Raw genomic sequence first — 25,581 nt, 5'->3', positions numbered from 1 at the left:
AAAATAGATGCTGAGAGAAACACAGAATGCAGAAATCTGGCTTTTGACATTTCAGAGGGGAACAAGGTCTCAATTAGCAACTATACTTGAGGCCATCTGTATGATATTTGGCAAAAGATCTGTCTGCCTTTCCCCTTGTCCTAAAAACTTGCTTGAGGCTAAATTTAAAAGTAGTGGACTAGCTTTTGATAGAGGACATTCCAAGGGTGTGTAACACTGAGTCAGTAGTATCTTATTCTTACACAGCTCTACAGTGAAAAACAGCAAGGGGGCAGAAAGAAATACCAAATATACAGCTTAAAGTGAAAAGGAGCTCAGGAAGCTTTATGTTATAGCAAAGGCATGTGTTGAAAAAGAGGCTGTAATTGTTAAGAATGTAATCCCTGGTACATTTTTGGCTTCTTTGTAAAAAATTATATGTTCATAGGTGTGCGGGTTAATGTCAGGGTCTTCAATTCGATTCCATTAGTCCACATGTCAGTTTTTATGCCAGTACCAAGCTGTTTTTATTATAGTAGCTCTATAGTAGAGCTTGAGGTCAGGGATTGTGATGCCTCCAGAGGTTGTTTTATTGTTTTATTTGGCTATCCTGGGTTTTTTGTTTTTCCATATGAAGTTGAGTATTATTCTTTCCAGATCTGTGAAGAATAGTGTTGGTAATTTGATGGGAATTGCATTGAATCTGTAGATTGCTTTTGATAAGATCACCATTTTTACTATGTTAATCCTGCCTATCCATGAGCATGGGAGATCTTTCCATTTTCTGACATCTTCTTCAATTTCTTTTTTCAGGGACTTAATGTTCTTGTCATATAGGTCCTTCACATGCTTAGTTAGAGTAACCCCAAGGTATTTTATATCATTTATGGCTATTGTAAAGGGTGATGTATCTCTGATTTCCTTCTCAGCCTGTTTGTCTATTGTATATAGGAGGGCTACTGATTTTTTTGAGTTGATCTTGTATCCTGCTATGTTGCTGAAGGTTTTTATTAGCTGTGTCAGTTCCTTGGTTGAATTTTTGGGGTCACTCATGTATACTAACATGTCATCTGCAAATAGGGAGAGCTTGACATCTTCCTTTCCAATTTGTATCCCCTTAATCTCTTTATGTTGTCTTATAGCTCTGGCTAGAACTTCAAGTACTATATTGAATAAGTATGGGGAGAGGGGACAGCCTTGCCTTGTTCCTGATTTTAGTGGTACTGCTTTGAGTTTCTCTCCATTTAATTTGATGTTGGCTGTTGGCTTGTTGTAGATTGCCTTTATTATGTTTAGGTATGTTCCCTGTATTCCTGATTGCTCCAAGACCTTTATCATGAAGGGGTGTTGGATTTTGTCAAATGCCTTTTCTGCATCTAGTGAGATGATCATGTGGTTTTTTCTTTGAGTTTGTTTATATGGTGTATTACATTGACGGACTTTTGTATGTTGAACCACCCTTGCATCCATGGGATGAAGCCTACTTGATCATGGTGGATAATTGTTTTGATGTGTTCTTGGAGTCTGTTTGCGAGAATTTTATTGAGTATTTTTGCATCAATGTTCATGAGGGAGATTGGTCTTTAGTTCTCTTTGTTGCATCTTTGTTTGGTTTAGGAATCAGGGTAATTGTAGCCTCATAGAAGGAGTTTGGTAATATGCCTTCTGCTTCTATTGTGTGGAACAATTTAAAGAGTATTGGTATTAAGTCTTCTTTGAAGACCTGGTAGAATTCTGCAGTGAAACCATCAGGTCCAGGGCTTTTTTTGGTTGGGAGACTTTTAATGAGCTGGCTGTTTGAAACCTTGGGCTTACATAGGGACACTTTGCTCAGTCTGGAAGGAAGTGACAGGACTTGCCTGTACTGAATCCACCAGGTTTAAATGAATCCCCAGGGGTGCCTTGATCCTGGAGGACATGGGAATGGAGGGGAGGGGCTGGGGGGAAGGTGGGGGGGGGGGCGGGAGGGGGGAGGACAGGGGAACCCATGGCTGATGCATAAAATTTAAAACACATAATAAAGTAAAAAAAAAAAAACCAACTAAATTTAGAAAACAAGAGCTTTTGTTAACTGTTTAAGTAATTAAATTTGGCATTTACTGATTTATTTATTTCAAGTGGTCCCTTAAACTTCTTTGTATCTTGAATGATTTTCTAATAAGATTAAAGAGCGATGATTCTTTCAATGTGTCAGCTGACAAAGTATCACACCAAGACATGTACTTATTTCTATGTTATTTTAAAATATGACACTGCAGGTATAGAGCAAAAGTTACATGGGATATATACTGATGAATAATTTTTAAATCAAAATTTCTTCAAAACTAAATGGATTAAAATTAATTTAATTATTCTAGAAAAGTTTAAAAAAGAACATAATCCCCATTAAACCAAGTCCTCCTACTCTGCACTAGAACAATGGGAAAGGTAATCTCAGGACAAAACCCTACCCACCTAAGCTTCCAGATTGTGAACAGAGAAAGCCTAAAGTGTTTCTTGTTTCTAGAAAGCAATTGTGTCAGTATATAAAAGCTGCTGCTAAAGTGGTCCAAGGGGCAAGAGCCCATCCCAAGCTGGCACCCGAACTTCAGTGTCATTTTCATGGTGCTGGCTTTGGAGCTGTGAAAGATACAAGAGTGAGGGGTTCTGATTTCTTTTTGTATGGTTTCAGAGAGCCACTGAGCCAAGCAATAGTGCTAGTGCTGGTGTCACTGCCAGAAGGACATCCTGGGATACCACTGTGCGAAGCCCAGGTTTCCGTGGAGACAATGGCAATATATATTCTGTGCTGTTGTATGCTGGAATCATATAATTATTTAACAGGCGGTCATATAAGAGATTATTTTGTGTCCTAGAAGAGGCTTTGGACTTTGAAACAGTGTTGAGATGGAGAAAGACTATAGTGACTTTTAAAGTTGAACTAAATGCATTTTTCATTATGATACAACTATGAGCCTATGGGGTTCAAGGAGTGGAATGTGGTGGTTTAAATGGGATATGCTCCTATAGGCTCATGTATTTGGATACTTGGTTACTGGTTGGTGGTGCTGGGGTTTATGGGGGGGGGATGAGTGGTATGAAACTTTAATGAGATAGCCTTTCTGGGGGAAGTATATTGCTAAAGTAGAGTATGGTGGTTTGAAAGAAAATGACCCCCATAGACTCATAAGGACTGGCATTATTGGAGGTGTGGCCTTGTTGGAGGAAGTGTGTCACTGTGGGCTGGGCTACGTGCCATAGAGTAGCTCAAATCCACATGTTGCAGCGTCGCGCTGCCTACATGAGACATGAATGAGGAACCTGTTTTGGGCTGCATTTAGAATTGTTTATTAAGTATTTCCAGGTTTCAGGTGGAAACTTGAGCCATTGGGCGCCATTTGAAGCTGGAGATTTCTCCAGTCCTGCAGCCACTCAGACCCAAGCAAACACACAGAGACTTATATTACTTATAAACTGCATGGCCATGGCAGGCTTCTTGCTGTCTAGTTGTTATCTCTTAAATTAACCCATTTCTATTAATCTATAAGTTGCCATGTGGCTTATGGCTTACCGGTACTTTATATCTTACTTCTCATGGTGGTGGCAGCTGGCAGCATCTCCTGACTCAACCTTCCACTTCCCAGAATTCTCCTCTCTCCTTATCCTGCCTATACTCTACTTCCTGCCTGGCTACTGGCCAATCAGCATTTTACTTATCAATCAGAGCAACACATTCACAGCATACAGAAAGACATCCCCAGCACATAAGGAGTGGCATATTGGAGGTGTGGCCTTGTTGGAGTAAGTATGTCACTGTGGGCTGGGCTTTGAGCTTTGAGATGCTCAAGCCAGGCCTAGTGGCTTACTGTCTCTTCCTGATGCCTGCAGATCCAGATGTAGAACTCTGAGCTACCTCTCCAGCACCATGTCTGCCTGCATGCCACCATGCTTCCCACCATGAAGATAATGGACTAAACCTCTGAAACTATAAGCCAGCCCCAATTAAATGCTTTCCTTTATAAGAATTGCCTTAGTCATGGTGTCTCATCACAGCAATAAACCCCTAAGACTTGGGGCTTTGAGAATTCATGGACTTGTCCCATTTCCAGTTTACTCTCTCAGATTGTAATTGAAGATGTGCTCTCTGCTTCCAGCTCCAGGGTCCTCCTGCCACACTGCCCCTGTCATTGTGGATTCTTTGAAGTTACCTTTTAGTGCTCCTGTTGCAGTTGTGTTGAGCTATCATCTCCACTGCTAGACGGTATTTGGGGCATCAGGATAGATGTCCAGTGAGAGTAGAAGAGGGAGGTGAGGGAAGTAACAGTTCCAGCTCAGAGACCCCCATCGACACAGGTTTCTCTCTGTTCTTTGAGAAAGCTAATCAAGGAGAGCAGGGAGGGGAAAGGAGGGAGGTGGAGTGTTGCCATGAACCGACATTAGCTAGTATGTAAAGGAGGAATAACTGAAAAGGAGACAGGGCTAGATGGCACTGTAGAGTCTGAATGTAGGGTAGCCTGTCCACTGATTGTAATTTCACATCTCTCAGATGCCTGTCACACCCCTCCCTTCTCAAGACTGAATTTCAGATTCTGGCAAACAATGAATGGTCTCTTCACAGGTCAAGCCACAGATGCCAGTCACACCTCTGGGTGGTGTATTAGGAGCACAGTTGGGAATGTCAGCCCCACCTAGGGGTTGTTCTTTGTAGGGTTGAGTCATGGATGCTGGTTCTGGGTTCATGGGTATGGTTGTAATTGTCCCACGCTTATGAGATCCTTCTGTGTGTCTATTGATATGCTGCTTGGAATCCGAGTCTATACTCCCCACAGACTCTGGCTCTAACCAGCTTTCCCCTCACTGGTTCTTACTCAGTTTCTTCCCCTCAAACTAGAAGTACTCTCCTTGCCTGCCTTTAGTCTGTGCCATTTGCTCTGAGTTTCCTGAAAGTGCAGTTCACAGAGGGTCTCTGGCCACTAGATTGCTCACTTATCAGTGGCAATCTTTTTCAAATGTCCCATGCATGGCTGCTTTATCTTTCCCTGGAAGGGGGTACCCCCGGAGCCCCTTGCCAGTGCTGCTGCCAAGCACCTCCTACCTGACTCCTCTGTCTTTTCCTGCTCTTGGAAATGTCTGCTGCTGAAGGCCCAATGCAGCTTTTCTGAGTCTTACTCACTTATGCCTTGTGCTTCCAGCGCCTCCTCACAGTGGAAGAGAGAACTGCCCACTTCAGCCCTGGGATCTTCATTTTTAAAGGACACCTGCATTCGTTACTTTCTCATTTTTATGGCTAAAGATCTGACTTAAAGGAGGAAAAAATGTGTGCATCCCTCAGTTTCAGAAGGTCTAGCACGTGGTCATTTAGTGTCATGCTCTTGGGCAGAACCTCATGGTGACAGAATTAGGTGGCAGAGCCACTTCTCACCAGAGGGCAGAGAGGATGCAGAGAGAGGAAACAGGGAGCGTTGTAATCTCCAGAAACACCTCTCAGGAGCCTCCTTCCAGCGCTGTGCTCCCTCCTGAGCTGCTTGCCTGCTCTGGAAACAGTTCCACCAGCTGCATACCAGGAGCCCAACACCGGGCTTGTGTTGACTCTTCACACTGAGCCAGAACACCATGGGAGTCTCCCGTCCTCCATACTGCTGCCTTTCGGTTAGTTAGAGTAAGACATGCTCACTGAAGAATATTAAAACACAGAACGGGAGAAGGAATGATTCTGTCACTAATTATCTGTCCTCAAGGAACAGCTGTTAGAAGCATTTCCAGGCTTTTCCAGGCACAGATATGTTTTTTAAATAAAGACACAAATAACACACAGAGACTGTTTTCTTTTAAAACCACATGAGAACAATTTCACATGTCGTGAACACTCCTTGCATAGCATCATTGACTAAATTGCAAACAAGTTTGTTCATTTATTAATTACTAAGTGCAATTTTATAGCAAACATGCTTATAAAAGTTTTATCATTGTATATAGAACCAGGATTTTCTCTTATATTAAAAGAATTCCTAATGAAGGAATTTCTGGAATAATTAGCATATGTATTATTAAAGTTTTCCAAATATACTATAAAATTTCCATTCAGAGAGCTTATTCCATTTCAGCTATATATGAGGATGGCTGCTTATTACTCTTTCCAGATAAGTAATAAAAGTGTGACCAATTTTATATGAGAAAATTATATTGTTTTGATTGCTAGTAAAATTGAATTTTTTGAGACAGGATTTTTCTGTGTAACAGCTCTGGCTGTCCTGGAACTTGCTCTGTATACCTGGCTGGCCTCAAACTCACAGAGATCTGTCTGCCTCTACCTCCTGAGTGCTGGGATTAAAGGCATGCACCACCACTGCATGGCTGATAATTGAATATTGTACAGTGTTAAGTGAAATGCCTTTCTTTTAAAAAGGTATATCTTTCTGAAACTACAATGTGAAGTAAGTAAATGGAAAACATCTTAAAATATATTACATATTTAAATCAGTGTTTCAAGTTGTAGAACAGTGAGAAAATAGTTGCTTTTATCAAACTGCTATGTGATATAATGTTAACCATTCTTCTCACTTAGTATAGTGCTCCATTCCTAGGATCCCAGTGTGGGGCTGATTGAGGCAGGGTGGTCTCAAACTCAGGGCCAGCCTGGACTATATATCAGCACCAGAAAAAATACATTTTTCTTGAATATATTCTTGCTGAAATTTCTAGTAGGAAATAACTGTTTCTTTTGTGGTGCCTTCAGTTTTACTATTCCCCCTCTGCCTCTGAATCCTTCCAGATTGTCCTTCCAATGGAGTCTCATTATGTATCAAGGCAGCTCATTCTGCACCCTAGGCTGGCCTCAGCCTTCCAGGTAGTGCAGTTGTGGGCTTTGCCACCACACATGGCTTCAGTTTTCTTTTTTTGCACTTATTTTCAAAAATTATTTTACATTTTTTGTGTGTGCATGCATGTGAGCACATAGTAGGTATTCTTGCATATGTGTGTGTGTCTGTCTGTCTGTCCATGCCATAGCAAGTGCCTTTATTCACTGAGCCATCTTGCTAGCCTTAGTTTTTACTTTTAAAAAGAATATAGAATATCAGCATCTTTTCTTTAAAATGATTATTTTCTATATTTATCTATATTCTTTTCTTTTTTTTGGTTTGTTTGTTTTTTGAGACAGGGTTTTTCTGTGTAGCTTTGTGCCTTTTCCCTGGAACTCACTTGGTAGCCCAGACTGGCCTCGAACTCACAGAGATCCACCTGCCTCTGCCTCCTGAGTGCTGGGATTAAAGGCATGTGCCACCACCGCCTGGCCTCTATATTATTTTCTATAATACCTATGAATATAAGTAATTTATCTAAATATATGTATTTATTAGATGTTTATTAGAAAATTTATCTATATATAAGTATCTATAAATAAAAATCTATATTAATTTTTATAAATATTTTTTCTTTAAATATTACTTCCTGAAGAGCTATGTTTCCACATACAGTTACTGAGTCAGACAATGTCTGATTTCGTACACTATTAAGCATTCCTTTCTATACTTAGAATCCCAAGTTCTCTGCCTCTTTGCTCCTCTTAGTATAATTAATGAATTGTTTCCTGTGTAATGCCAGCCCTTTGAGCTGTGAGCTACATTTGATCCTCTCTCTTCTATTAATGTCTTTGTCCCAGCAATTGTTTCCTCTCCTTCATTATTCCTTTTTCTTGATCCTCCCACATTTCACAGCTCGAAAGACATACTGGAAAATGAGCTCCCTTACTACACAGTCACAACCCAGGTCACTTCTGATGATCTGGAAATGCAGGGCTTTCTCTCCATCAGCAAGCAAGCATGTAAGTCTGCAGTGGACAGCTGCGGGGTGTCTGTAACTCAGCTGAGGTCCTGTGCTGTCCACCTCCTTTGCCGCTCTGTGAAGCGTGCCTTCACCTGAAATAGGATGTGGTAGGTTGGAGAACTGTGATGGCCAGTTTGAAGGGAAGAGGCAAGGGAGGGTGGGGGCTTCTGCTGCCACTTTAAGGAAGAGGACTTCTAGTCTTTAACAGATGATGGAGTGAGGGGGAGGGAGACCTGAACATAAGGGGAGGGGGGGGAGGACAGGGAGGCAGAAAGACAGACAGACAGACAGAGATACTTGGTTCTGTTTCCTGAGGCTCCAGTGCCCCAGTGTTAGAAGCCAGCCTTTCATCTCTGTTGCTCTGAAGCTGTTCCAAAGCTGCTTCAGGAGCCAAGGACAAAAGGCCAAACAACATTAACCTTATTGTTCTACTCGCTCAGGACAAACAAGGACTATGGGAGTTATCAGCCAGTAGCTATGGATGAAAATAAGTAAACAAGTAGGGTGTTGGAAGCTCCTTCCTCTGAGGTATAGAGCCTTTTTTATGGCTATCCAGAAACTCAACAAGCCCAACCTATCACAACAGCATATAAACATAAGCACCTTAATTTTCCTCACCCTGAAAATGAGAGAAAGATTCCTGGTCCTTATTTACTTCTGTTCTCTATCCTCTCCTTTTATTAAAGCAATTTCTCTCCAGGCAGAGGCAGGTGGATCTCTGAGTTCGAGGCCAGCTAGTCTACAGAGCAAGTTCCAAACAGCTAGGACTGTTATATAGAGAAAACTTGCCTCAGAAAACAAACAAAACAAAAAGGCAGTTTCTCAAACCTTTGCCATAGCTTCTCTTGACCTATTTAAGCTTTAATACCCACATCAAAAAGCTGCTATTGTCAATATCAGCAGTGATGTGTCTTGCCCCATGTGTCTATGATTTGGTGAGGAGATGTGCTGTTTCTCCTCACAGACCTGTGATTGCCGCCATGTTGTTCCTGCTCTCTGTCCCTCAGTGGTCTGTCCTCAGCCCTCTATCCTCTTACTCCATGCCTCATCCTGAACTCTTCTCTGCTTAGACTCTTTCTCCAGCTACTTTCACCTCCCGTTTCTTGACTGTGTGCTGTGTATATGCTGCTCCTTTGTAGGTGTGTGTTTTCACCTAGGATACCACATAAACTCCAGACTTACCCATATGGCTGCCACCTGGACACTTTGGAGATAGTGAACCCCTAATTTCTCCTGCACAAGACTTTCTTCCTTTAGGTTTCTCCATTCTGAAAATAAAAGTTCTATCATTTATAGTTGTGTCTGAGTCTTTCCAATCCTCCTCAGTGAGAAAGCATTCTCTCTGCTATTTCTTACCTTCTTGTACACTTACAGGAAATGAGAGAAGAAATAGACCAACAGTCTATATACCAGAAAAACAGAACATTTCCTCTCAAGTGTGTGATTATTCTCTGTGAAAAACCAAGACCTTTTTAAAAGCCACCACCACCATTTTCCAGTGACAATTGGAATGAGGTCAAAGGTAAACTTGGGGAAAGTAGTGGCTTATTTGGGGTCAGTTAAAATAAGTCCTAGGAAAGGAAATAGTAAGTAGAGCTCCATTAACAACGAAGATTGGCAGACTGTGATGTCAGAACACTCGTGGCTTATGTTAAAGCTTTGCTGAATACCACATTACTCATGAAGTCTTCACTGAGCTTTCCACCTACAATAGCAGCCCACCCACCCAGACCACCTCTCCTCCTCAACTCCTTTTCACACTCTATGTTTTTGTTATACTCTTATATTATTTGCTTGTTTCCTTCTAGAATAGAAACTACCCAGAAGCCAGTGAATTTGTTTTCAGTGTATTCAGTGTATATTACACATTGAGCACCCCAGCCCCACACACCTCTACTCCTCCTTTTCTCACTCCTCCCTCCCCTTTGTCCCCGACCTAGATAGTTTCACTTATGTTTACACATGTGCGTACGTGCTTTTCTTGAAACCACAAATGAGAGAAAACATTTCAGTGTTTATCTCGGAGACTGGCTTATTTAGCTCAGTATGCTTGTCTCCAGTTGCATCCATGTTCCTGCAGTGACAAAGACAAGGACTTGTGTTTTGCTTCATTCATGCATGCCTGGTGCCTTGTATAGTGTTAGCACAGATGTGCAGGAGATATACTTTGAGAATTAAATAATGAATCTTCTAGATTTTTCTCTAGTGTTTGTAAGATTAAAAATATTTATTTAAAGGAGATAATACTTGTAGAAACTTCATCAAAGCTTACCAGGTTAGATATCTTATAGTCTATTTTTCATTTGTCATATGCCTTTATAAAACTTAATTTTAATCCATAAAGAAGTTAAATAAGAATCACTACCCTCTATTTAATAATTATAAATGGCAGCATGAGCGGGAGAGAGACATCCCCCATCCCATCCTAGACCATCAATGCCTGAGCTGTCCCCATAACTGATCTGTCATGAGTGGCATGGATGGGGGAGAATCCCCCCCAAAACTGAGGTTGGAGAATTGTTCCTGAGGTCATAAGAGCAGGAGAGGTGTCCCTGCCCCTCATCAGCTGCAGCACTTGGGAGAGTGGTCCCTGCACCTCACCTGGACAACACAGTAGAGCGGGCCCTGAAGGTGTGGGGGAACCGACCCCGAGGACATGAAAGAGAACTGACTCTGCTCCTTGCTCATCACTGCAAGGGTGAACTAGCCAGGGCAATGCTGCAGAGCTCACCCTGGTGGTGAAGACAAGAAGAGCTGGCGGGCTGACTAACTCTTGAAACTACTTAGGCCCAGAACCAAGGTTGTATGTTGCCCATCCCCCAAACATCCAGTCTATCTGTGATCTGCTGGACAGGCACAGGGTTGGGTGGGGCAGGGTGGGGGGATAGGAGTAGGGGAGGGTGGGGGAGGTACGGTCCTGTGGACCTAAGGCTACAGGACCTCCACAACACAGGGCAGCAACTGGGATGTCCAGGAAGAGCCCCACTGAGGGCCCAGTGGTGATGGTGTAGCAGAGACCAGGCGCCTCCAACAAACCAGTGATTCTTTGCAGTGAATGCCTGCAGAAAGATATGTGGATAAGGGGGTGTACTTCATGACTCACTGTGTCACACTGCAGCTTCCATGATGAAAATTTCCCTTTCTTCCTTTTTTTTTTTCTTTTTTTCCCCTTTTTTATCTTAAATTTGATTTTGTTGGGGGAGGAGGCAGGGGCAGAGGGCAGATGAGAGGGGACGGAAGATGGGTGGGATTGGGATGCATTATGTGAAAGACACAAAGAATAAGTAAAAAATAAAGTTAAAAATTAAGAAAATATTATCATTAAATAAAATATTTTTCATTCTTCAATATAAAATACCATTCATTTTTCAGTATAAATCCCTAGAACATTTTGATCTTTAAAGTGCTTATATTGAGATTATTTTTATTATTTAGTATGTGTGGGGGATGTTTTGCCAACATGTGCACGTTGCCTATGTAGAGCAGAAGACTGCATCAGAGACCCTGGGACCACAGTGATGGTTGTAAGCCACCACATGGTCCTGGAAACCAAGGTCTCTGGAAGAACAGCCAGCGCTCTTAATCACTGAGCCATCTCTCTAGGCCCTTATTTTGAAATTCTTAAATATAATTTACTATTAAAATATCTGAAGGATTTCTGTGTCATATAAACTAAAAATATATCTTAAAGAATTGTAGCTTTTTATTGATAAGTTAACTAGACTATATCAAAACTTATAGATTCTCCCAGAGTTGCCAACTTACACAATATTTAAATGTGTTATTTTACTTATTTTTATATTTTATAGTATAATTATATCATTTTCCCCTTCCATTTCCTATTTTTTTTTATTTTCCCCCTTATTCAACTTATTTAAACATTTGTAGCTTTGGCCATTAAAACATTGAAAGAGAATAAGATATTGTTAAGAGGCTGTTACATAATACCATTTCTTATTAGGGTGACCTTGAATGAACTGCTTATTTTTGTTTTCTTTCTTTGTTGGATGAATATTTATTTTGAGAATTCACTAATGGTACGTGGTTCAGTTTTTAAGAGAATTAATGATAAAATATTACAATGTATGTGTAATGCTTAAAGAAATGGAAAACATTGTGAGCTAAGTATTTTTTCTCTTCCCTGCCCTTAGAAAGAACTTTATTATCATTCTTCCTTTTTAGTTTTATGGATAATCAGTTCTTGAATACCTAGGAAATTAAGCATTTGAATTCTAATATCCTTACATAATTATCTTCCTGATTATTAATAGAACTACTATATTGAAGAGGAATCTATGTGTCTCATTCCTTTTTTAATGTTAGTATTTAAAATTTTCAATTACATTTACTTGTCTGTCTCTGGGGTGGTGGAGGAAGAGAAGAAAGCACGGTTGCTTAGGTCACGGCACTTACAGGGAAGTCAGAGGAGGTTGCTGGTCCTCTCCTTCCACCGCGAGAGCCCTGCAGATAGAACTCAGGCTATCAGGCTTGGTGGCCAGTGCATTTACCTGTGAGCCATCTCCATGGGCCCCAATGTGTTTTTTAAATTAAGCTTACGGTAATGCATAAGACCCAAGGAAAAGTGCTCATTGATAAATCTTAAAAAAAAAAAAATCGGAGAACAAGACATATTTATTTATTATGTATACAGTGTTCTGTTTGCATGTATCCTTGCAGGCCAGAAGAGGGCGCCAGATCTCATTACAGGTGGTTGTGAGCCACCATATGGGTGCTGGGAATTGAACTCACGACCTCTGGAAGAACAACCAGTGTTCTTAATCTCTGAGCCATCTCTCCAGCCCTGTTCTCCAATTTTAAATTTAATTAATTTTATTTTATTTAATTAAAAGTGATATTGTGGCTGGGCAGTGGTGGTACATGCCTTTAATCCCAGCACTCGGGGTAGGTGGATCTCTGTGAGTTCGAGGCCAGCCTGGGCTACCAAGTGAGTTCCAGGAAAGGCGCAGAGCTACACAGAGAAACCCTGTCTCGAAAAACAAACAAAAAGTGATATTGTAAGGGTCTGAGAATTGCTGAAGAAGACCTCAGACCCAAATAGTATGAAAAGCAAAGAGTGTTTATTCCAGCATTTGTCACAAAGGATGACCCCAAAAGGAGCACATAGGTCCCTTTTAAGCTCAGCTACAGGAATTCTAGGAACAGTTAGGTCATCGCAAACACAAATGGTTAAGCAGGCTGGAGCTACATTAGTACAATTTTAATTGGCTATGGTTATAGTTTTACCATTTGGGGGCATCCTTGTGCAAGGCAAAGTATGATTCAGGGAGATTCTAGGAACTGTCCTTGGGTCACTGCCTTGAGGAGCTGTGGCGCCTGGCTCAGGCCACGTGCGTGCTGTCTCCCTCCGTGAGGAGACTGACACTCAGGCCCAGCTGTAAAGTGGGGAAAATTCAGACCTTTCAAAATTTAGAGATTGACATAAAAGATTAGGAGTGTAACACGCCCACAACCCAGCTCCCACATAAACCACTCATGGAGGCTTATTCTTAATTATGAGTGTTCAGCCTTAGATTCCTTGTTTCTAGCCAGCTTTTCTTAACTTTAAATTATCCCATCTACCTTTTGCCTCTGGGCTTTTCCCGTGCTCTTACTTCTGTAAATCTTATTCCATGGCTTGCTGTGTAGGTAGGCGGCTGGCCCCTGGAGTCCTCCTCCTCCTTCTCTGGCTGCTACTTTTTGATCCTTCCCAGACTTCTCCTTCTATTTATTCTCTCCCTGCCAGCCCGCCTATCCTTCCTCCCATCTCTCTATTGGCCGTTCGGTTCTTTATTAGACCATCAGGTGTTTAGACAGGCAAAGTAACACAGCTTCAGAGAGTTAAACAAATGCAACATAAACAAAAGCAACACACCTTAAAATAATATTCCCCAACAGTAATAGTATAGAATAATATATAAGTATACAGAAACAAGGAGAATAGGAAAGTGGTTATTGGTTGGGAATGGATAAAACACTATCAGTTGAAAGCTTACCAAGTTCTGGGCTTTGTTCTAGCTGTTGAGGAAAAAACTGTAAACAGCACCAACAAAAATCTGTTCCCCACTGTCCTTTACATAGCAGAATAGCAGTAAGTTTATGTCATAAAATAGATGAAAGAAGCTAAATTGATGTTTTTGGTTAAGGCATAGTTTGAAATCCACTGGTTAAAAGCTATACAGGAAGGTAGGAAGAGAAGGAAAGAGGGAGGGAATGTTCTATGGGGGAGAGGAGGGATCTAGAATTTATACTGCTGCAGAAAGTGCATTTTCAGCCGGAAGTGGTAGCTTGTAACTATAGTCTCTGAACTGAAGGGTTAGGCAGTAGGACCTTGGATTTGAGGCTAACCTGGACTAGAAAGTGAGATCCGTTTTCAGAAAACAGAACAAAAACTTTTTTTTTTTTGGTCGGAGCTGAGGATGGAACCCAAGGCCCTGTACTTGCTAGGCAAGCGCTCTACCACTGAGCTAAATCCCCAACCCCAGAACAAAAACTTAATGAATTCTTTAAAGAAAATAACAAAATAGATATCTGATACAAACAGGATTTGAGGAGAGCAGAGGTAGGGTAGGAGAGTGGCACTTTGCATTATAAAACAATATTTCTGTGAGGGAATCACTCACTTATATTAGACACCTGAGCTCTGCTGGTGTAAATGAAGATTTGCGGTTTGTCTCTCCACCATGAGCGTAGGTTTTGATCTTAGAATCTTTTCTTCTCCTTGACTTTCTTACCTGGATCTCACTTTTAGGCCTTTAGAGGATTTTTTTCCCCTAGAAAGTGGTGTAGGATAATTGTTTCAATCTTTTTATTGATAAAAAGATGTGTTGTGATCTGTTTTACTTATGAAAATTTAATGTTGTATATAAGTAAAAGGGGGCAGAAAATAACTGAATTTTTACTGATATAATTGAATAATAATCTGTAAAATTGATTAACATTTCTATATTACTTATTCCATATTTCTACATCAAAGATAAAATGTCAGTGATAAAAAGTGATAATTGTAATGTATTCTATAGTATTACTTCAGTAAAATCACAAGATAAATATATTTGCTAAACTCAATCTTTTACAAGTCACTCTCTGTTGTAGAATATTATTTTAAGATGTGTTACATTTGTTTATGCTGTGGAACATTTGTTTAATGATGCAAAGACGTGTTGCGTTCTTTTATGTTGCATTTGTGTAACTCTGAAGCTGTGTTACTTTGCCTGTCTAAAACACCTGACGGACTAATAAAAAGCTGAACAACCAAAAGCAAGGCAGGAGAAAGGATAGGCAGGGCTGGCAGGCAGAGAGAATAACTAGAAAGAGAAATCTGAGAGAAAAGGAATGAGAGAACAAGGGAGGAGGACTTCAAGGGCAGCCACCCAACCACTGAGCTACACAGCCAGACACAGTAAGAGTGAAAGTAAGATATACAGAAGTAAGAAAAGGGAAAAGCCCAGAGGCAAAAGGTAGATGCGATAATTTAAGTTAGGAAAGGCTGGCAAGAAACAAACCAAGCTAAGGTTGGACATTTATAATTAAGAACAAGCCTTTGTGTGTGATTTATTTGGGAGTTGAGCCCCCAAAAGAGTAAAGAATAATAAAACAACCCACAACATTTTGGTGTTGAACGTGGGGCTAGAGTAAAAGAAAATTCAACAACTCTTTAAGTTAGATGGTCTTTGGACTACGCTAAAGCCAGATTAGTAGTTTACAGTTTATTTCCATACATGAATTAAATGTACAAGATTAAAATGTTCATATGCCAAAACCTTTGTTAATGCCTTTTAAAGTAAATTTATATCTCTCTTAGCATCATCCTACATCACTTTGATCAATAGAAATTTGAATCAGTGATAATTATTAAAGTTATTCTCTGGGTTTTTGTTTGTTTATGGCTTTTGTGGTGCTGAGGATTGAGACCAGGTTCTCACACATATTGTCCAAAAGCTTAACTGTGGTGGTATTGTGTTCCCAAAAAATATTGTGCACCCTAATAAGTTTATCTGGGGTCAGAGAACAGACAGCCACTAGATACAGAGCCAAAAATGGTGGCTAGAAAATGGGTCAGAGCAAGCCATAGCAGAAGCTGGGCAGTGGTGCTGCACGCCTTTAATCCCAGCACTTGGGAGGCAGAGCTAGGCGGATCTCTGAGTGTTCAAGGATACAGCCAGCATGGAGACACACGCCTTTAATCTCAGAAAGCGAGCCTTTAATTCCAGGGAGTGACGGCAGAAAGAGAAAGATATATAAGGCATGAAGACCAGAAACTAGCAGCATTTGGCTGGTTCAGCATTTGGCTGGTTAAGCATTCGGCTGGTTAAGCATTCAGGCTTTTGAGCAGCACAGTTCAGCTGAGACCCATTCTGGGTGAGGACTCAGAGGCTTCCAGCCTGAGGAAACAGGATCACCTGAGGAACTAGCAAGGTGAGGTAGCTGTGGCTTGTTCTGTCTCTCTGATCTTCCAGCATTCACCCCAATAACTGGCCTCAGGTTTGATGTTTGTTTGTTTGTTTGTTTGTAGCTGAGGACCAAACCCAGGGCCTTGCACTTGCTAGGCAAGCGCTCTACCACTGAGCTAAATCCCCAACCCCTCAGGTTTGATTTTATTAATAAGACATTTTAAGATTCATGCTACACTTAACCACTGTTCCCAATTTTCCTCTATATGCTGCACCTTGTGGGCCTACTCCTTTTATTTTACATTCAACATTTCTGACAGTGAATGCTCTTGCATAGATTTTAGCAATGCTTTTTCTTTCTTAGTGGTTCATAAAACAACAAAACTTTTATTTGATATTGTTCTGGGATATGTAAAATATAGGACAGCTGTTGAGACATGCATTCTCTAGGTTCTCAGTCATCCTAGTTCTATAACTCTCTCCTGGTTCTACTTCCAACCCACACAACCCTCAATGAGGTTTGTCAGAAACTGTAAGTGGATGGATGTTTTTTAACCTATTGCATGAGAGAAAACTCTTAAAGCAGGGAAGATGTGGTGGTGCATGCCTTTAATTCTGTTCTTGGGAGGCAGAGAAAGATGTATCACTGGGATTTGTAATAAGTTAGACTCCCATTGCTGATACTCCTCACCATTAGGTGTAGTATGATGAATGCAGGTCTGTGCTTTCAAGTGGATGTTCCTAGTTACTAGTGAGATTGAGCACACATCCATGTATTTATTGGCTCTAGAGTTTCTTTTTTGTGTGAATTGTATTCTCAGATATCCCTCCCCCCTTGTACGGTGTTGTCCATCTTTTCCTTACTGATTTATAGGAGTCATTTATGTGGACTGGACATGAACCCTTTGTTTGTATGTATGATATTTTCCAAAACTATCTCTTGTTTTTTTTCTCTTTATCTGATGGTGTCTTTTGGTGTATGGGAGTCTCTAATTTAAGGTGCTTTTGAAGTCTTACATGTTCAGCTTTTGTGAATACACTCTGAGGTCATTTAACTAAAAACTGTTTTTATCATAGAGGTCTATTGTATTATATGGATTATATAATCCTCAGTTTTTTCCTGTGTCCATAGATAAAGTTCCCAGCCAATTATGTTCAAGTAACTATGTTGTTTTCCATATCTTTTGTAGATTTTCCTTTTTGAATGTTGATGCTATGTTACCTGGTAAACAAATTTAGAATTATCATATCACTTATTTCTATCTTGTACACTTCTGTAGGGAGGTAATGTGCATGTTTGTGACAGGTACACCTGACTGTGCCAGTGTGTGGAAGCCAGAGGTCAATGTTGGGTATCATTCCTTGGGTAGCATCCGCCTTTTATTGTTTGATTCAGGGTCTCTCCCTGGAACTTTGTCAGTTAGGCTAGGCTAGCTGGCCAGCAAGCCACAGGGATCCTCCTGTCTCTACTTCCTATTGCTGGAATGTGCTACAGTGCCCAGTTACTTTGCATGGTGCTGGGTATCCAAACCCTGGTCCTTAAGCTTATGCATCAAACACTTTATCAAGTGTGCTGTCACTGTCTAGCCCCTCATGTTTTCAACACAATGGTAGCTGCTTTCGATGCTAAGAAAACACGAGGGGATAGACAGATGACCTGATAGATTTCCTGGACCCTTGGTAGAAGGATAGAACTGACTTCTGAAAGTTGTTTCCCTGACTGCCCCCCCACCCACCCCACCCACACACACACCACAGTGTTTTCAGGCAACAGGATGCCTCAGCTGGAGAAGTACTTGCCAGGACAAAGCAGTGTTCTGCCCATTTCTGGTTGCTTTCTGATGTTGATGGTTGAACCTCATTAAGTAAGTTCTCATCCACTGAGTTACATCTCCAGCTGTTTATTATCTTTTAAACCATTTATTATATTCCATTTTATGTATTTTAACTAGTTTTATATGTTTTATTTTTGCATTCATGAGTGAAATTGATTTTTGCTTGCTTACAGTATTGCCTTGTGAAGTAAAGTTATATTGGGGATATAATGAAAATTTTTCTTTGTTATCTAAAATCTTATTGAAATTACAAAAAATCTTGAATGTTTGATAAAACTTAGCCTGTAAAAACATTTATATAACATGTTTGTTGAAATTAATGTTGATTATTTCTTTTATTTTGAGATTATATGTCATTACATCATTTCTCCCTTCCCTGTCCTCCTCCAAGTCCTCCCATATACCTCTCCTTGCTTCCTTTCAAATTCATGGTCTCTTTTGTCATTGATAGTTGTGTGCATATATGGATATGTACTCACATAGCTAATGTATGGATGTTTTCAATGCTGACCATGTGTTATTAGATAAGCAACCAGTGTGCATTTCTCTGGGGAAGACTATTTCTCTGTGGGATTATTTTTAATTACTGATTTAATATCACTCATAGTCATATGAATGTTCAAGTTTTCTGTTTCTTTTTTATTTATTTTATTTGAATTGGTGTTTTGTCTGCATATATGTCTGTGAGAGTATCGGATCCCCTGAAACTGTTACAGACAGTTGTGAGCTGCCATGTGGGTGTTGGGAATTTGAACCCAGGTCCTCTGGAAGGGCAGTCAGTACTCTTGACCACTGAGCCATCTCTCCACTTCCCCACCACCCACCCCAAGTTTTCTGTTTCTTACTGAGTCTATTTTGGCAAATTACTTCATTAATATTTTAGAATGTTTATGTAATGATCTTCAAAGAACTCTTTTTAATGCCTTTTAAAACTCTCTTACACTGGAGATGGCCTTACTTTTGTGTTTTGCTTTGTCACCATTTCATACCCTGACTCAGAGTCAACCTTGTCCTTCCTGCTTCCTTTCCACTTGTCCTTTCCACTTTTGTTCACTGCTGTCACACAGGGTCCTGGGAATTTAAATATGGATGAGCAGTTGCCTGGGGCCGGAAGAGAATCCCACCGGAAAGCCACACCCAGCTTGTCTGGAGCTTCTCATGTTCTCTGAGGATCTTTTTCTTCTTTGGCTGTTCTCCTGTGTTTTATGTTAATGCTTTGGATTTGTAAACCTCGTTTTAAGTGTGGGTATCTAGACTTGGCTTTGTGATCAAGGAATCAACAGACCATGCTAACTTGACGTTCTTTAAGACAGTTAAGTCTTTAGAGTAGAATTATTATAATTCTGTCTCTACTAATAAGTATTTTAGAGTCTGTTCACCAGTGCATACAAAACCAAAGTGTTAATTTTAAGGATCGAATTGGAATACACCAGGTCACTGTCTCCTGTTCACCCTGGTCTTCCAGCTCGGATAGCATCAGCAGTGATGAGGAAGAGCTCCGGACCTTTGGAAGCAGCGAGGGCGAAAGCAGCACTCCAGAGAGCGTGGGGCCGCCTCCCGTCATGGACGAGAGCAGCTGGTTCAACAAGTGCAAGCGAGTAAGGCAGAAGCACCAGCTCACCCTGGAGCAGAAGGTATTTGCTGGCTGTTACAAGTCACTTCGTTTGTCTCCGTACTTCACCTTTGGACTGTCACTATTCAAAGACCTTTAACTCAAGAAAAGTGTGTACTCACTGCTGTTCCCCCCTACTTCTTATTAAAATCAAGAGAGATATGAGGTGGCAGGTGAGCGGTGCCCAGCAGGAACTCCCTACAAGACACAAAACAACTGAGGAGGCTAGGCATGATGGCACAAGTGTGTAATCTCAGCATTTAGGAGAAGACAGAAGGATGAGAGTTGGGGGCTAGCCTAGGCTGCAGAGCAAGACCCTATCTTAAATGAAGCCAAGGGCTGAGCAGGGGTGGCTTGATGGTAGAGCCTGTACATTGCATGCACAGATCACTGGGTTCTCTGTTGCTATCCCCAGCATCACAGCAACCCTTGGGGGGATGCTACTTAAAGCTGTGACTGTAGGAAAACAGTGACGCTCAGCATCCTACACAGCACTTGGAGAAATCCATGCACTTTCATAGTGAGTCAGTTTATTAGCATTGGTTGTATACGGACTTCAAGGTGAACGAGGAAGAGACCCAGTGAGCACAGCTGGACCAGCGCTGTGCAGAGGTGCAGTGGGAACACAGTGACCGAGACTGAACAGGATGACTAGGCACCAGAGAATTTCTCTCTACTTTGTAGCACATGTTTGGGAAGCTATTTTGAAAAAGTCTTGTCTGAGCTTGCTACTCCAGGAATCAAAGTGCCTTGCACCTTGTTTCCAGGAACTGGCAATAAACATGATTACAGTACTGAGTTGGAGCCTGGTCTCCTGGGACAATTCTGTTCAAAATGTAACCTGTCTATGACAGGGAGGGATTGTGACCCACAGGTTGAGAACCGCTGCTCTAGAGCAAAGGCACTAAAGGTATTTCAAATGCTGGTGCCACCTGTCAGGAACAAAGTGGATGAGGAAAGGAATGAAAGGTCCTGCATTTGCTCTTCTGGAGAGGCACATAACTAAGAAATGTGGAAAGAAACTGATCACAGAGAGTGTGTATCTGCTTTAGTAGAGAGGAAATTTTCATTTTTATTTTAAGTGTGTGTGTGTGTGTGTGTGTGTGTGTGTGTGTGCATGTGCGCATGCACACGCACGCACACACATGGATGGAGCTGTCACAACATACATGTGGAGGTCAGGGGACAGCTTTGGGGAGCAGGTTTCCTCCTTCTCCCTTGGATTTCAGGGTTGAACATAGGTGACTAGGCTTGAACAGCAAGCACTTGCCCTTGCTGATCCTTCCCTCTGGCCTGTCTTATCTGACTTGCTTGTATTTATTCTTTTGTTGTTGCTGTTTGTTTTCCTGTTTCTGTGTGCTTCTGAGGAGCAAGCCTAACAATTTGATCAAATTTGCTTGACTCTCTGTTGCTAAGCTGTGTAATTCCCATTAATTGGCATTAATTAATATTCTCATGACCCTGTGATGATTGAACCTTGTATATACTTAAGAACAGAGGATATAATCCCCCAGCTGATGACCCAGCTGCTGTTAGGCATGGCTGAACTTAAGATCCATTCTTAGACATCCATCCCCATAGCAACAGCAGAGAGAAAAGGTTGTAGACACTGAAAGACCTCTACATAGGCTTTCTCCAGACCCTGTGTCAGACTGCCCCTTGCTAACAGATCTGGAAAAGTAGGCACAATGAGTTTGTTCCATAAATCATATATCCTGCTGTCTATATCACACCACCGTAAGCCTCCTCTTCTGAGACCTACAGAAAAGGTTGTTCCTTCAGACTCCAAATTAGCATACATTGTATAAAAGCCCATCACCAAGCAAAGGAGCTACGGGGAAGCAGTACACCATAAAATAAACCTACATCCAAGGTCATGTTACCTAGAGAAACTGCTTCCTATGAAGACCCTCTCATAAAAGCTGTGACAAAATGCCTCATTTGAGAGAAATATTTTAAAGGGAAAAATAAAATGTTTTATTTGGTTTCCAGGTTCAAAGTTTTCAGTCCATTTTTGGCGTAGTCCATTGCTTCCAGGATGGTGGTAAATCAGTACGTCATTACTCATGAATCTGTAGTAGACAAAGCTGCTCACCTTATGGTGATAAGGAGACTGAAAGAGTTAAAAGGGACCAGGACAACATGTAGCTCCAGAAACATGCATCTGCCCTCTTTTCTCAGCTAGGCTCTACCTCCTTCAGTTCCCAATGGCTTGCAGTAGTCTACTAAACTAAGTGGATTAACTCATTAATGAGGTTTGAGTTCTCATAATCCAAAATTCTCTGAGCAGGGCTATAATGGGGACCATGTCTTCAATGAATGAGCCTTTGGAAGACATTCTATACTAAAACTAATATAAAAGTGGAAAGATACCCATCTCAGCAGATGCTTATGCACAAAATTCAACATACAAACAGGAGACATTAGTGCAAAGGGGCATGATCACTTAAAAAGTTCATAATTCTCTTGTAATTGATTCCAAAGATATCAAAATGAATATACCAACAGATATGCCAAATAATTTAAAAAGAATGCTTACTACAAGTACTTAATAACAGTCATAGTTTGACATGAATTTAATCCCAGTGCTCAGGAGACTGAGGCAGGAACATCACTAGGGGTTTGAGACCACCCCGGGCTACATAGGAAGACTCTTGTCTCAAAAATTAATAGCTATTCTGAAAAGAACCAGACAGTTTTCTGGGGAATGAAAATCTTGATAAGAGTCTTTAAAATGAACTTGGAAGCTCCACTCCTAGAGTGGATCAAGCAAAAGACCGGATACCCAGGCTTAACACACATCCATGTATATATGTGTATATGCATATATGTATATGTGTGTATGTATATGTGTGTATATGCATATATGTATATGTGTGTAAATGCATATGTGTGTATGTGTATGTGTGTATATGCATATATGTGTATATATGTGCATATGTGTATATGTATGTATATGCATATATGTGTATATGTATATATGTGTGTATGTATATGTGTGTGTATATTTGTGTATGTATGTGTTTATATATGTATGTGTGTATTATGTATGTGAGATCTCTAGGACATCATTAGAAGATTAAAGGTCAGTAGGTCAGTAGGTAAATGATAGGTGTGTATATAGGCTGACTTAACATATGTATATGCTTATTAGACATAGAAAAGAGGCTAAAAATATAGAAAACCCTTTGACTGAAATAGTAGAAAATTTCCCAAATCTTGGGAAATACATGACCATCCAGATACAGGAGGTATTTATGACCCCAAATAGATGTGACCACAGAATCACCTCTTCATGACATTGTTGAACTGCCAAAAGTATAGAACAACAATAAAAATGAGTATTAAAAGCTGAGGAAGCCTCAACTTGAATTTCAAGGCAAACCTGTCAGAAGAGCAGTGACCTTCCCAGCAGGAATTCTCAGAGCCCGGGGGAAAATGGAATAGTCTGTCTGACATGTGGGCGTGGAGTAGCCTGTCTGACATGTGGGGTGTGGAATAGTCTGTCTGACATGTGGGCGTGGAGTAGCCTGTCTGACATGTGGGGTGTGGAATAGTCTGTCTGACATGTGGGCGTGGAATAGCCTGTCTGACATGTGGGGTGTGGAATAGCCTGTCTGACATGGGTGTGGAATAGCCTGTCTGACATGTGGGGTGTGGAATAGTCTGTCTGACATGTGGGGCGTGGAATAGTCTGTCTGACATGGAATAGTGTGTCTGACATGTGGGCGTGGAATAGCCTGTCTGACATGTGGGGTGTGGAATAGCCTGTCTGACATGTGGCGTGGAATAGCCTGTCTGACATGTGGGCGTGGAATAGCCTGTCTGACATGTGGGGTGTGGAATAGTCTGTCTGACATGTGGGGCGTGGAATAGTGTGTCTGACATGGAATAGTCTGTCTGACATGTGGGGCATGGAATAGTGTGTCTGACATGGAATAGTGTGTCTGACATGTGGGGCGTGGAATAGTCTGTCTGACATGTGGGGTGTGGAATAGTCTGTCTGACATGTGGGACGTGGAATAGGCTGACATATGGGCGTGGAATAGTCTGTCTGACATGTGGGGCATGGAATAGTCTGTCTAACATGTGAGGCATGGAATAGTGTGTCTGACATGCAGGCATTGAATAGTGTATCTGACATGTAGGCGTGGAATAGCCTGTCTGACATGTGGGGTGTAGAATAGTGTGTCTGACATGGAATAGTCTGTCTGACATGTGGGGTGTGGAATAGTGTGTCTGACATGTGGGGCGTGGAATAGTCTGACATGTGGGCATGGAATAGTCTGTCTGACATGTGGAGTGTGGAATAGTGTGTCTGACATGTGGGGCATGGAATAGTGTGTCTGACATGTGGGCATGGAATAGTGTATCTGACATGTAGGCGTGGAATAGCCTGTCTGACATGTGGAGTGTGGAATAGTCTGTCTGACATGTGGTCGTGGAATAGTCTGTCTGACATGGAATAGTCTGTCTGACATGGGACAGAAAGTACATACCAACCTAATCACTGTGCCTCTCAAAGTTAACCTTCAGAGAAATAAAGACTTTCCAGTAGTGTAAGCTAAGACAATTCCTGACCACTGGACTAGCACTTGAGAAGATAATTAAGGATGCTGATATGTAGCCCAGATGGCAGACTACTTGCCCAGTGTACACAAAGTAAGAGAAAATGGAAGAGACTGTGGAGATATGATCAAAGTGTGATATATGCATGTATAGAAATATCCCTGTGAAACCCATCAATTTAAACAATATTTACTAGTAACTAGTATAAAAATAAAAGATGAGTTTTAGGAAAGGCTTCTGTTAAACTTTTCTTGATTTTATGTTATAAAATAAAACTTTTAAAAAATTTATATTTTTATATATTTGAGATGTTAATTCCTGTGAGCAACTTTATGAAATATTATTTATGAAATTCAGTGATAGCTTTAGCACATAGATGTCTGCCTTTTAGATTTGACTATTTTAGCAATTCTTGTTTCCTTAGGACTGAACTGAGCAAAGTAGATGAATGAAGAAAAGAAGTAAAAAGTAAAATAAAGAAACATGACTGCTCCTAGGTATGGTAGAGGAAACGGTTTACTGTAGATAAAAAGGAGACATAATCAGAGGCAGGGACATCTGGAAGAGTTCAGAGTGGACATGTCCAGACGAGCTGTACTATGTGGGGCAAAGGGGGGAGAGGTGGGATCAGGGTGCAGCAGCCAGGAGACACCAAAGGTACAAAGAGCAGAGAGCAGCATGGTTGGATTATCTAGTGAAAAGCAGCCCACACCCTGTGCTGGAGAGTTTGGGTAGTGGTACAGGAGGCCCGTAACAGTGACAGAGGGATGCAGGGAGAACCGGGCTGCAGAGTCCGCTTTGACGTGTGAAATAGGCACCTCAGCCATTTGTCCCTGGTTTGAAACCTAACAGTAGAAAGACTCTATAATAGAAAACTCAACCTCAACTCAAGTCCATTGAGTTTGTAACCTTCACTAAACCACATTATGTTTTACTTGTATTCATCCTTCAAATTTAACAATGTTCTTAGGTGACATATATAAGGAAAGCCCAGGAGACTTTGCAAGAGAAATATTGGAACAATAAAAAAATACAATTAGGAAAATGTTTACAAATACAAATAGATTTCCTTTTCTTAATTTTTAAAAATTTATTTATTTTTATTTACTGGTTCTTTCTTGTATAGATTTTTTGTTTGTTTAATTTATTTTTTACATCCCTACCAGTTTTCCCTCCCTCCTTTCTGTTCAGCCCCTCTCTCCTACCTCCCCTCTGCCCACCCACTCTCCCCCATCCACTCTTCCTCCATTTCTATTCAGAAAAGGGCACACCTCCCATGGATATCAACAAAACATGGCATCTCAAGTCTCCATAAGGCTAAGCACCTCCCCTAATACAAAGGCAGGACAAGGCAACCCAGTATGAGGAAGTGGGTACCAAAAGCCCATAGAAG

The 25,581-nt window shown here is 41.0% G+C and overlaps 1 protein-coding gene across 3 annotated transcripts in view; it reads left to right on the top strand.

The window, feature by feature from the left end:
• Positions 1-25,581, top strand: part of Rundc3b (RUN domain containing 3B) — a 158,889-nt gene that overhangs the window by 80,862 nt on the left and 52,446 nt on the right. For all 3 annotated transcript variants that reach the window (XM_036180517.1, XM_036180516.1, XM_036180515.1), the window contains exon 7: positions 19,473-19,641. In XM_036180517.1, coding sequence (XP_036036410.1) covers positions 19,473-19,641 — 169 coding nt within the window. The remainder of the gene's footprint in view (positions 1-19,472; positions 19,642-25,581) is intronic.

The sequence above is a fragment of the Onychomys torridus genome, chromosome 3 (genome assembly GCF_903995425.1).
Source record: "Onychomys torridus chromosome 3, mOncTor1.1, whole genome shotgun sequence".
NCBI classification, from domain to species: Eukaryota; Metazoa; Chordata; class Mammalia; order Rodentia; family Cricetidae; genus Onychomys; species Onychomys torridus.
The sequence above is the reverse complement of the archived record's forward strand: the minus strand, read 5'-3'. Positions and strand labels throughout refer to the sequence as shown.